We start from the raw sequence: 13,097 nt of genomic DNA, 5'->3' as shown, positions 1-13,097 counted from the left end.
TCCGACATCTTTGCCAGCATAACTGTTGTTTTGTCCTGAAAAATACAAATTTATGTGGCCATGACATGCTGTGTGTAAGGAATTTGTCATGTTGAAATGATTGGGTGTGTTTGGTGGCTAGGGCATGAAAGGAAGGAACAGCTGTAAATTCAGGCTGTGAATAAAGTTCAGCTAGTATCATAATCAGTCATCTAAAAATGGAATAGGACTTAGCTGGTCTGGTCTAGGGAGGGGGGAGGAGAAGGAACTAGAGATGAGCTGTGGGGGAAGGGAGAAGGGGAGGTGGCTGCTTAGCAGGAGGTGGGGAGGGGTCAAAAATGGAGAGGCTCCCTAGCGGGCGGGATGACCTAAGAGGGGGAGGCACACAACTGGGAGGGGGTGAAGAATAACAGAGGGAGAGTGAGATCTTGAGGCTTAGAGGAAAACAGACAGAATAAATTGAGTAGAGAGGGACACAAGGACGTTTAGAAGAGATCCAGAGCAAGGGAGAGAAAGATGAAGTTGGCAGAGATCTGGGGAGAGGCTAAAAGGATACGCAAATGGAGTTCTATGCATGAGTGAGGGGCCAGAAGGGGAGGGACATCGAGGAAAGAGGAATTCTAAGATGAAAGACTGACAGAGGGAGTGAGAATACAGACAACAAGATATGGGGAGTAGGATCCATGAGAGATGGGAAGACCCAAGGAAAAATAGGACTTCTGGCAGTATCCAAATTGCCCTCCCTAGCTCTGTGCCCAAAGAAGGTGGCAACTGTCAAAGAAACCAGGTGGATTGGAGCTTCCCTAGGACATTTTGACAGGAATGTCTCAAGAGTTAAGCAGGAGCCAAGTTTATACCTAAAAGCCTTTTATAATATCAGGGAGTTCATGCCACACCCGCTGAGCAGAACCCAAACCCTCAGCCTAAACACACTAACATGGCACTCCATAAGCAGGGGCCTGTGGGCAGCTTCCTCGTATTTTCCAGAGGACCCAAGAGCAGTAAATCTCAGACCAGAAGGCCTTGGTTCCCTTCGCCTACACTGAATAAACGATTCTTGTGGGGAACAGGTCAGTGGGGTGCTCAGAACTTAAGAGATGTGCCACCTTGCATTTGGAAAGCATTTTATCCAGAAAAATGGAAACTTGCTAAACCCAGGTACAGCACTCTCCTCACTGTTCTTCCCCCTCCTGGATTATACCTGGCCTCCTTACAGAGGAGGGGCATCGGAGCACTGAGCTTAATGTTTCTCTCTCGGGTGTGGGGAATACTTGACTGTCCATGCTTCTTTCAGCAGTTGTTGAAACCACAGGTGGCTCCACCCAGTGCTTCACCAGATGGAGGTCTGCTGCCTCCAGATGCCCCATTCTGGCTATATCCCGACAAAGCCAGTGGCTACTGGCCTTTCACAGGTACCTCCTGACCTGTCTTGCCCACTTCACGCACACGGGGAGCTGTGATGGAAATTTGTGCAGCTCTATTTCCAGGTGAGATAGATGGCATGCGCAGTTGGGTGGGGAGTTGTGACTTTGTATAACTAAGTCCTTCGACTGTATCGTACCACATAGGTGGTTGGTGGGGAGAGGGTGTTGTAACCCCCAATAAGTTCCCTCAGAGATACAATGTCCCAACACATGGGTCTTTGTCCTTCTCTCCTTCTTTCCTTTCCCTGGTCCAGCTGTGGAAGTTTCCTTCAAAACCCTCTCTCTGGTTTTCCCACTCCACACTTCACTGAAATATACCCCTACCCTCAAAGAAACAGTTCTGGTGACTACCCAATGCCCAGGTTTCCTTAACTCCAGGCAAAGCAGGGAAAGAGGGAGGCAGGGAACTTCCAAGTGTTGAAAGAAGTTGGTAATTCCAGTTCATTCTCTCCACCCAACACGGCCTGAAGTTGTTTGCCTCAAGAATTACACAAGGCAAGCCCACCTCACCAGAACAGGGATAAGTTTTCTTTTATACAGCACATAATTCAGTCTAGCAAACACCTGCAGGCCACTCATGGGCCAATTTCAGCCCGCTGTCATATTTTGTTTGATCGTCATGTTTTTATCATTCTCCATTTTAAAATTAGCTACTTAGACATTTGGGGGATTTCACATTTCAAAAATCCACATTTCTGGCTTACCTGAAAAAATAAAAACAAAAACAATAGACCAAGGATTAGGGCCCACATTCCAACAATGATACAAGCAGCTGGCTCTGAGGAAGGGCTCAGCCATTTTAGACTCAGAATGCTCTCTCAATGGGGCCACACCCCCAGTTGGCCTGCTTCGCTCTAATAAAATGCCCAGTTGTCTCCTGGAGGCACTTGCATTGGTAGTTTTGGGGCTAGACCCAGGGAAAACTGCCTAGCCCCTCTTTGGCTTACTTTAACCCAACTTGCTTTTTAATTTATTTGCTCTATTTTCATCTCACCAATACTTAGTTCAGGTGGTCTCTCTGCCAGGCAGTGTTCTAGACACAGGTCCTTATGATATGGTTATAAACAAATAAATAATCTTATCTTCATGGAACTTTCATATTAGTGTGGGAGACAGACAGTAGCCAAGAGACAATAAGTAAAATATAAAGTATTTTCCAAGTGATGAGAGTTAGGAAGGAAAAAATAAAGGAAAGAACAGGGAGACTTAAATTCCAGGGAGGAGGCTGAACAGAGGGCCTCACTGAGAGCCTGGTTTTTGTGTAAATATCTGAAGGCAATGAGAGAACTGGCCCTGTGGCTGTCTGGGGACGGAGCATTCCAGGTAGCAGGACAGCAAGTGCTGAGGTCCCAAGGCAGGAGTAGGCCTGGCATGTTCAAGGAACACTGAGGATACCAGCATGGCTGGAGCTGAATGAGCAAGGTAGAGAATATCAGAAAGTGAGTTCAGAGAGGTGATGTGGATCTGGGAGAAGCATATAGCTTGGAGCCTCGGAGGGCCTAGAATGGAATTTGACTTTTACACTGTGTGTGATGGGGAGCCATTCGAGTATTTTCAGCATAAGCACAACATGATTTGTCTCATATTTTAACAGGATCACTGGAGACTCTGGAGTATAGTCTGTAATGGGGCACAAAGATGGAAAACAGGAGATCAATTCGGGACTATTCCAATAATCCAGGTAACAGATATGATGGTTTAAACCACTCTGGCAGCAGTGAGTGCAATGTGAAATTGGTCTAATTCTGTCTATATTTTGCAGTGTATCTTGCCTGATTTGTCCTTAGACAAGATATTTGGTGGAAGAGAGGTGTCAGTTACAATGCTAGGCTTGCTAATATCCTTGAGACACACAATTTCCCAAATGAAAATACAGATGAAGCATTTGGGCTCTTCCTTCCTTAGACTGAGTGTATAATTCTGATGAAGTGAGATTGAGAAACTGACCAAGAAAACCTGTATACATTCCTACTGTTGCTTCACCTCCTTGGAATGTTCCCTTCTCCTTCTATTGGAAACAGGTAAGAAGTAAAAGTTGCTATCATGATAACAGCAGCAGGTACCCCAAACAGAGTTTATCATGGGTTTAAATCAGTTAGTACAGAATTTAACATAATTAGTTATTTAAAAGGAGGCTGGTTTTGGGCAGGTCTTAAACTTTCTTATTTGTATAGATGCATTTACTAATGTAGAATTGTTTTAAGTGCATTGCCTAGATCACATTCCATCCCCCTTGCCCTAGCCCAAATGATATTGTCCTTTCTGGGTTAAAATGGAGGTAGGTATGATATTAGTGATTAATTATCAGTTATGGGATCACACAATCAGTCTTGGTTTGGGCATGTATTACATTTAAAGGAATATTGTCAGATTCTCCCAACCCTTTCCCCCAGGAGACAACTACAAAGTGCCGATTGGAACGGCAAAAGTTTCCTTTCATGTCTTAGGTATGACAGTACATCCCCTAATGACCCAGGTCCTGTATTTATCTTGAAGAAGTAAGGTCAGGTCATGGCATACCTATAATGGTTGTTCCTTCCCTTCCAGAATGAAATTGTGCCACAGCTCATCATAATTTTTTGGTTGAGGTTCCAAAGGACCAATAATTAAAGCCCTTTTTCTCCATGCAAGTTTGTAACCATTTGAGAGACAGGCAAAATAATGACACAAATAGAGGTCAAAATATCTCCTTTATAATTGATAAAAGATGGCTTGGAGGACATACTTAGCTCTCAGGACACAAGTATTTCCTCATACTTCATCCCGTCACAGGCAAAGCTGGATATAACTACAGGTGCCACTGGCCCACAAAGTTTTCTCTATGTTTTAAATAAATTAGATTGTGCCTAAAAGAGATAAATACAAAAAACAATGCAAAAGTTTTCTGACATGTCCAACCTCTTAATCTCACCAGTTAAAGAAGTCACTGGGAGATATGAAGCCAGGGGAATGAGGGTCCTAGTTGACAACCACTATACATAGTACTTGGTAGAAGAAACAAAATGAAATCTCTTTTTCAAAAATTATTTTTATTTTCAAAAAATATTTCATTTTATTGAAGCATATAATTGGCATATAACATTATTTAGTTTCAAGTGTGCAATATAATGATTTGATTTTGTATATATTACAAAATGATTTTAGTAGTCTAGTTAATATCCATCACCATTCATAGTTACTATTTTTTTCTTGTGATGAGAATTTTTAAGCTCTACTCTCTTAGCAGCTTTCAATATGCAACACAGTATTATTAATTATAGTCACCTTGCTGTACATTATGTCTATATGACATTTATTTTATGGCTGGAAGTTTGTACCTTTTGACCCCTTTCACCCATTTCACCCACTGTTTCTTACATTGTGCAGTTAATATGTTGTACAACATACCTGGGCACAATTTGCAATGGGTTATAGTTTAAAGGATTAATATTTTCAGTGTGGCTTTAATGTCATTTTTTTTCGACATCTTTATTGGAATATAATTGCTTTACAATGGTTTGTTAGTTTCTGCTGTATCAAAAAGTGAATCAGCTATACATATACATATATCCCCATATCCCCTCAAATCAATTTGAGAGGATTCTGAAGTAAGCCATGAACTGCCTAGTTCACTCCTTAAAGAAAAAAACAGTAGATATTGAAGGAGGGCCCTCACGAAGTGGGCATGACTCCTCTGGCTCCCCTATAATCTTCTTGTATCCATCATGAAGGAAGAGAAGTACACCACTAGTTGACCAAAAGAGTGGCTAATAAACTCACTGGCTTAAAAAAAGAGTAAAATGTAGGTAGAGGAAAACTCTTTTGCTAAATCACTTTAAAATGTTGGATAAAATATGACAGATCGGGCTTCCCTGGTGGCGCAGTGGTTAAGAATCCGCCTGCCAATGCACAGGACACGGGTTCGAGCCCTGATCCGGGAAGGTCCCACATGCCGCGGAGCAACTAAGCCCCGTGCGCCACAACTACTGAGCCTGTGCTCTAGAGCCCTCGAGCCACAACTACTGAAGCCCGTGTGCCTAGAGCCCACGCTCTGCAACAAGAGAAACCACTGCAATGAGAAGCCTGCGCACCGCAACGAAGAGTAGCCCCCGCTCACCACAACTAGAGAAAGCCCATGTGCAGCAACGAAGACCCAACACAGCCAAAAATAAATAAATAAAATAAATAAATTTATTTTTAAAAATATGACAGGTCTCCTTTTAAATATATAGCTGAACTTTAAAGATTGTGAAACAAATCCCCAAGGGCCAACGATGAAGAAATAACTGAAAACAAAAGCAGTAAGCACATGACATGATGCTTTGGCAGCTGGGGAGAGAAATGTGTTATCTCAGTAACTAAAGGATTTAGAATAGAAGATAAGGCCTTAAGTTGATTAAATTGGGTGTTGGGAATGAAGATTTCCTTGCTGTCCTTTCAAATCTCCACATAATAGCTGGAGTGATCTTTTAAAATATAAATGAGATTATATCACCTTCTTGCTTAAAACTCTCCAAAGGCTTCCTATTGCAGTTGATATATAACCCGATCTTCTTGCTTTACCCTGCAAGCCCTAGATCATGCATTCTCAGCCAGGAAGACATTGCCCCCAAAGGGGAGAAAATTGATCCTTGGTATGGGGGGGGGGGTGAAAAAAATCTTGGCTATTAGAATGGTTTGTGGCCTTCCAAAGCTCAAAATCTTATTCCTTAGAATTTAATTACTCTCACTGGGTTTCCTTAGACATAGCATGAGCAACATTGACATTGAGTACATAGAAATATACAAAATATATGCAAGATCAGTGTTACAAAATCCTAGCAAAAATAATGGCTGTGATTGGAGGGCTTTCAATTCATTGCTCATTCCTGAAGTCATATCCTGTGAAGTGACCTATGTGTGCCTATTGGCTGCCATTGAAGGCCTTTATATTTTGTCCTCTATGTCCTTGTATATGACTTGAGCTTTGAGAATTAAATAAAAATAGTATTTATTTAATTCTACAAAAGTTATTTAGCACATCATTTATTATGTCAAATGATGAAAAGAAAAAAATGTCAGTGATATATGAATGAATATCTAGCAGCTAGTTAAAACTTATTTTCTCATATCAAGCAAAAGTTAAAAGTTGAATTCACTGAAAATAACTTTTAAGAAATTAAAAATTTCAATTGTTTTGCTTTGGCTAGAAAAATAGGTTTTGAATTATTTAAAAATTTTGATTACACTGATATGTATATAAATTGCTAAGTTGCAATTCATAGATTTTATACATTATAATTTATATAAGTAAATAAATTCTATTAAAAGTCACTCAACAAATACAGTTGTTACATGTTAACAGTTTGTGAATTTTAAATTTAACTTCTATCTTCAAATTTCATTTATTCTTAACCCTACATAAGACTTGCTATTTTTTATGTATGTGTGTATTTTTATGTATAAAGCACAGATGCACATACATTTATTAAACAGACTCTTTGCCATTTCAGATACCTTCCATTTCAAGTATTAGAAAACCCAGACTCAAACTGCTGTACCTATAAAGAAGTTTCTTATCTCATAACTTGGAGTCACAACTAGGACTCCAGGAATGGTATGATCAGCAGCTAAATGAAATGATCAAAGGGCTCAGAGTATTCTCATTTCCTCCTCTGCCATATTCAATGTGCTGGTTTTGCCCTCAGGCTGGTTACACAGATTCCAAGGGTCATATACAGAAATAGCATCACCCTAAAGAAGAAAAGGAAACATCATTTTCTGTTTCCCTTAAGAATAAGTTTCTTTCAGAAGTACCCCAACATATATCATCATACTTAATTGGCCAAGATTAGATCATATGCCAAATGCTAAGCCAATCACTTGCAGGGGGAATAACATTATCACAATTAGCTTAGAGTAACCTTTTAGAGTGGGATGAATATTGAGAAGTCAGTGGCCATGACCACCTACAGGTACAGAATGTGTCACTAGGACAACAGTCTCCCTCTTTTGCTTACCTTGGCTGTGATCTCTTCTCTGTGCTGCTTTGTCCTCTGTCTCCAGATGATGATAAGGTGAATAGAGCAGCTTGATCTTCTTATCCTCTCAGCTTAACTCATGTCCAGTGGACAAGATCACTTACTTCATACCCAGGAGTTTGTGCAAAATATCATTGTGCCTCATTGGCTCTGACTAGGTGGGGTGCCTAGTCTTAAAACAATCACTCTGACAGTATTTCAGTTCTCTGAAAGGGCAGACTTAGGTTGTTCCCAAGAGGAAAATGGGCACACTATTATCAGAAGAGGTGTGATTGAATGCTAGGCTGCAATACCACGTGATGCTCCAATTCAATACATTTTGCTGCCCATCAACCATATGAACCATTCTTGCCATTTACACATGTTCAAAAATGTCTCCATTGTGTTCTTTCATCAATTACCGATGAAATATGAATTGCCACTATCTATTTGGAAAATATCTTTGCAAGAATAACTGCTTTAAAAAATTTTAAGGCCATAGACTATTTACAATTTTTGAAATTTGAATAAATTGGAAAGAAAATGTGTGGCCTTTTGTTGTCTTCTTTTTTTTCAACATATTCGTGAGATTCATTCAAGTTGTTGCATGTAGTTGTAGTTTGCTCATTCTCAATCCTGTATGATATTCCATTGTATGAATGAATATACTACAACATATGCAGTCCACTGTTGATGGAAATTTCGGTGATTTCCAGTTTGGAGCTATTACAAATAGTTGAACACATATTTTTTAATAAATATAGAGTTTTGGATTTTAGTGATAGACTAAGCAGTTCAAAAATCTTTCTCATTAATTAAACAATCAAAGCTGGATGAAGTTAAAACAATAAACTCAAAGGTATCTGAGAACTAAGAAGATAGGAAATAATTACCAAGCCAAGATATATGAGAGAACAGGTCCAAAAGACAGTGAATTTGGTGGATGTTTTTCCCTTGAGGAAATGTAACCACTTTAGAGGGAACTGCTGAAAGGCTTAGAACAGGAGAGGTTATGACTTCTTGTTGAAGCTAAGGATACAGAAATTGGAGTCCAGAGCCCCGGTAAAACTCCTTCACTTTTGCTTGGGACTCCAAGGGTAAAATCCTAGGGATAAAAGTTAGCCAGAACTAAATAAACTCTCCCACAAACTAAAGCATACCTGTAATTTGCTATCCATAAAAAATTGTATGAACTTTTATTTGCATCAGCTCTAGATGTGAAATTCTTTTTTCACACTCGATATTAACATTTTTATACTTTGATCATTGAATCAAAATTTTTTATTGATGTTCTCTCCCTTTTAGTAATTATTTTATTGTTTTAATCTTAGCTGCTCTGTTAACATTTAACCCATCATCTGATTCAGATACTATACGTAACTATTAAACATTCAGGTTGTTCACTGGGTTTTGGTTTGCTCAGTTGCTTTTTCTTCTGTATTATTTTGCTGCATTTTGCATTTTAATAGATCTGTTGATATTAGAATAAATTCAGTGTAAAATTTTCCTCAATTTTGTAAAGTCATTCTAGCCTTCCTTAAAGAATACTTCTGCAACGAATTATAAAACCATCATTTTACCTAATTGTTTCTTATAAACTTATTTTTTTCCTGAAGCTATCTTTTCTGATAAGTAGATCAAATTACCAGTTATTGTGGAAACATAATCCCAATGTTCAATAATGGCAGAAAAGTTAAATTGTGGTCCCTGTAAAACTGAGTTTTATGGACCAAAGGCCATATATGTAGTAGGTACTCAATAAATATTTGATTAACGAATAAGAGAAATAATAGTTTTCAAAATGTTTAATATCCTTAGAAGATGCATACTCTATATGGAAAAAATCAGGGCATTAACTTGCCTATGCAAAATGATTCCAGTTTTGTAAGAGCCTAGAAAATGGCAAGACAAATAACGAGTATTAATATATTGCTGGGAGCCCTAGGGAATGGGAGCTAGAATTGCAGTTGATTGTTTTCTTCCTATCAATTTTCCGAAATTTACACAGTGTTAACATTGTGGAAGGAATTCATTTGCAATAGAGTAAAAGTAAAAGAAGAAGAAAAGGGGGGAAATCCTTAAGAAGTAAAGTCCAGTAATGACCAGTAAGGAAAGATTACACAGAGATTGGGTCAAGATGGCAGACTGAGCACATTTCTCCCTTCCTACCACAAATTCCTGTAAATGACAGGAAAGGCATATTTATGTATAAAGAATAAATACATAAGGGCACTGGGAAAAAGAAAGAAACACATTCCTGGGAGGTGGAAAGCAGATGGAGCAGGGCCACTGACAGGGTGGAGGTGGAGGTGAGCACAGGAGCCAAAGGGCCCTGAAAGGGAGGGGGGAGAGAGGAGGGGGCAAAAGGGTGGAGGATTGTAGGCCCAGCTGCTCCAGATTTGGGAAGGGGGCGGGATCGGGAAACGAGGAGCACCACCCATGCTCAAAGCACTGGTGGGCTTGAGAGTTGCGGTGGGGCAGGCAGTGTTTGGCAGGAAGGGGAGGCCTCTCTCCTGGCAGGAAGCTGCGCTACGGAAAGAGGGAGGAGACTACTGCACCAGTAGCGGCTGGTGGGAGCCCCATGTGGCAGAGGGGCTGCCACCACCAAGGGGGAGGCGGAGGGCCCGAGAGCAGAGTGCTGAAGACACGGCCGCCATCCTACTCGCCAGCTCCGCCGCCCTCCTAAACACGCTCGCCGCCTAAGGATCCTCCCCTTCCAGCTCTTGCAAACACCCGGCTCCTCCGGAGCCTGCGGATCCTTCTTGGACGCAGGCTCACCGCAAAGGAAGCTGCGAGGTGCCCGATTTGCACACGTGAAGCCCGAGATCCGGGGCGGTGGACGCCAGGCAAGGCAAGGCCATTGGTGGGCGCTGGGATGGAGAAGGGGGATGGGATGGACTCCTGCAGGAGATAAGGGGTGGAGGCGGGCGCCGGGGTGGGAAGGGGGAGTGCAATGGGCAGTAGGAAAGGGGAATAGCGTAAGGAATCAGGCAAGACATTGAAGGTGAGCACGGAGAGGCGAGGGCGCTGGGGGCCAAGAAAGAGAGTGGGGGTGGACGGGGGCGTGTGGGTAGCAGACTGGGGTGCTCAGAGCAGGAGGACAGTGCATGCGGGTCAGGGCGGTGGAGGGACAGGGGTTTTGCAGGGGATTGAGAGTGGGCACCAGTGGCGGGTGACGGAGGCTGGGGTCTCTGAACAAGGAGGTAGCCCGCCCCCTCCTGCAGAGCTCCTAACCCCAGGCAGCACCACTGCCGCTGCCGCCTTCTCCCGCAACCTCAAGGAACCTAGAAGGGAGAGCACTTTCAGGCACACAGCCAGGATTTCCAGCATTGCTGCCAGGCTCATGGGGAAATTTTAGGCGCTGGCGCAGGGTACATGGAGACGACGCTGTCGGGAGAACTTCACCTTATGGCATATTGAATGTTCCTCTCTTCTCTTCTCTCCTCCTCCTTGCAGACATGAAAACCCCCAACTCGCAGGAGGCCGAAGGGCAACAAACCAGGGCAGTTGCAGGACGGGCCACTGGGTCTGCAAACATGACAAAGAGAAAAGCCTCCCAAAAGAAACAGAGAGGCAGACCTTCGTCCCAGCCCCGCAGGAACATCGTGGGCTGCAGGATTTCACACGGATGGAAGGAAGGCGATGAGCCCATCACCCAGTGGAAAGGAACCGTTCTGGATCAGGTGCCTATAAATCCTTCTCTTTATCTGGTGAAATATGATGGAATTGACTGTGTCTATGGACTGGAACTTCACAGAGATGAAAGAGTTTTGTCTCTTAAAATTCTTTCTGACAGGGTGGCATCATCTCAAGTCAGTGATGCAAACCTTGCAAATACCATAATTGGTAAAGCTGTGGAACATATGTTTGAGGGTGAGCATGGTTCTAAGGATGAATGGAGAGGAATGGTCTTGGCCCAAGCACCTATCATGAAAGCCTGGTTTTATATTACCTATGAGAAAGATCCTGTCTTGTACATGTACCAGCTTCTAGATGATTATAAAGAAGGAGACCTCCGTATCATGCCAGAGTCCGGTGAGTCTCCTCCAGCAGAGAGGGAGCCAGGAGGAGTTGTAGATGGCCTGATAGGTAAACATGTGGAATATACCAAAGAAGATGGCTCCAAACGGATCGGCATGGTCATTCACCAAGTGGAAGCCAAACCCTCTGTGTATTTCATCAAGTTTGATGATGATTTCCATATCTATGTCTATGATTTGGTGAAAAAGTCCTAACTGTTAGGGTAAACTTTGCCACATTTGTGAAAACAAATGTGTACTTTGTAGACATGCAAAATAATGTTACTTTTCAGTGTATTGAAAGTTTTAGGGTCCCTGTTAATCCGACATCTTTGCCAGCATAACTGTTGTTTTGTCCTGAAAAATACAAATTTATGTGGCCATGACATGCTGTGTGTAAGGAATTTGTCATGTTGAAATGATTGGGTGTGTTTGGTGGCTAGGGCATGAAAGGAAGGAACAGCTGTAAATTCAGGCTGTGAATAAAGTTCAGCTAGTATCATAATCAGTCATCTAAAAATGGAATAGGACTTAGCTGGTCTGGTCTAGGGAGGGGGGAGGAGAAGGAACTAGAGATGAGCTGTGGGGGAAGGGAGAAGGGGAGGTGGCTGCTTAGCAGGAGGTGGGGAGGGGTCAAAAATGGAGAGGCTCCCTAGCGGGCGGGATGACCTAAGAGGGGGAGGCACACAACTGGGAGGGGGTGAAGAATAACAGAGGGAGAGTGAGATCTTGAGGCTTAGAGGAAAACAGACAGAATAAATTGAGTAGAGAGGGACACAAGGACGTTTAGAAGAGATCCAGAGCAAGGGAGAGAAAGATGAAGTTGGCAGAGATCTGGGGAGAGGCTAAAAGGATACGCAAATGGAGTTCTATGCATGAGTGAGGGGCCAGAAGGGGAGGCACATCAAGGAAAGAGGAATTCTAAGATGAAAGACTGACAGAGGGAGTGAGAATACAGACAACAAGATATGGGGAGTAGGATCCATGAGAGATGGGAAGACCCAAGGAAAAATAGGACTTCTGGCAGTATCCAAATTGCCCTCCCTAGCTCTGTGCCCAAAGAAGGTGGCAACTGTCAAAGAAACCAGGTGGATTGGAGCTTCCCTAGGACATTTTGACAGGAATGTCTCAAGAGTTAAGCAGGAGCCAAGTTTATACCTAAAAGCCTTTTATAATATCAGGGAGTTCATGCCACACCCGCTGAGCAGAACCCAAACCCTCAGCCTAAACACACTAACATGGCACTCCATAAGCAGGGGCCTGTGGGCAGCTTCCTCGTATTTTCCAGAGGACCCAAGAGCAGTAAATCTCAGACCAGAAGGCCTTGGTTCCCTTCGCCTACACTGAATAAACGATTCTTGTGGGGAACAGGTCAGTGGGGTGCTCAGAACTTAAGAGATGTGCCACCTTGCATTTGGAAAGCATTTTATCCAGAAAAATGGAAACTTGCTAAACCCAGGTACAGCACTCTCCTCACTGTTCTTCCCCCTCCTGGATTATACCTGGCCTCCTTACAGAGGAGGGGCATCGGAGCACTGAGCTTAATGTTTCTCTCTTGGGTGTGGGGAATACTTGACTGTCCATGCTTCTTTCAGCAGTTGTTGAAACCACAGGTGGCTCCACCCAGTGCTTCACCAGATGGAGGTCTGCTGCCTCCAGATGCCCCATTCTGGCTATATCCCGACAAAGCCAGTGGC

General features: G+C 42.7%; 1 protein-coding gene across 1 annotated transcript; it reads left to right on the top strand.

The window, feature by feature from the left end:
• The first annotated feature begins 9,984 nt into the window (after positions 1 to 9,984).
• LOC309839307 (spindlin-2B) lies at positions 9,985 to 11,722 on the top strand. Its single transcript, XM_082681018.1, has 2 exons — positions 9,985 to 10,232; positions 10,838 to 11,722. Exon 2 carries the CDS (start codon positions 10,840 to 10,842, stop codon positions 11,614 to 11,616), a length of 777 nt encoding a protein of 258 aa, XP_082537144.1. The 5' UTR covers positions 9,985 to 10,232; positions 10,838 to 10,839; the 3' UTR covers positions 11,617 to 11,722.
• Positions 11,723 to 13,097: the final 1,375 nt, after the last annotated feature.

This window comes from Grampus griseus (genome assembly GCF_964374135.1).
Source record: "Grampus griseus genome assembly, chromosome: X".
NCBI classification, from domain to species: Eukaryota; Metazoa; Chordata; class Mammalia; order Artiodactyla; family Delphinidae; genus Grampus; species Grampus griseus.
Note: the sequence above shows the minus strand (reverse complement) of the source record. Positions and strands in the feature narration are given on the sequence as shown.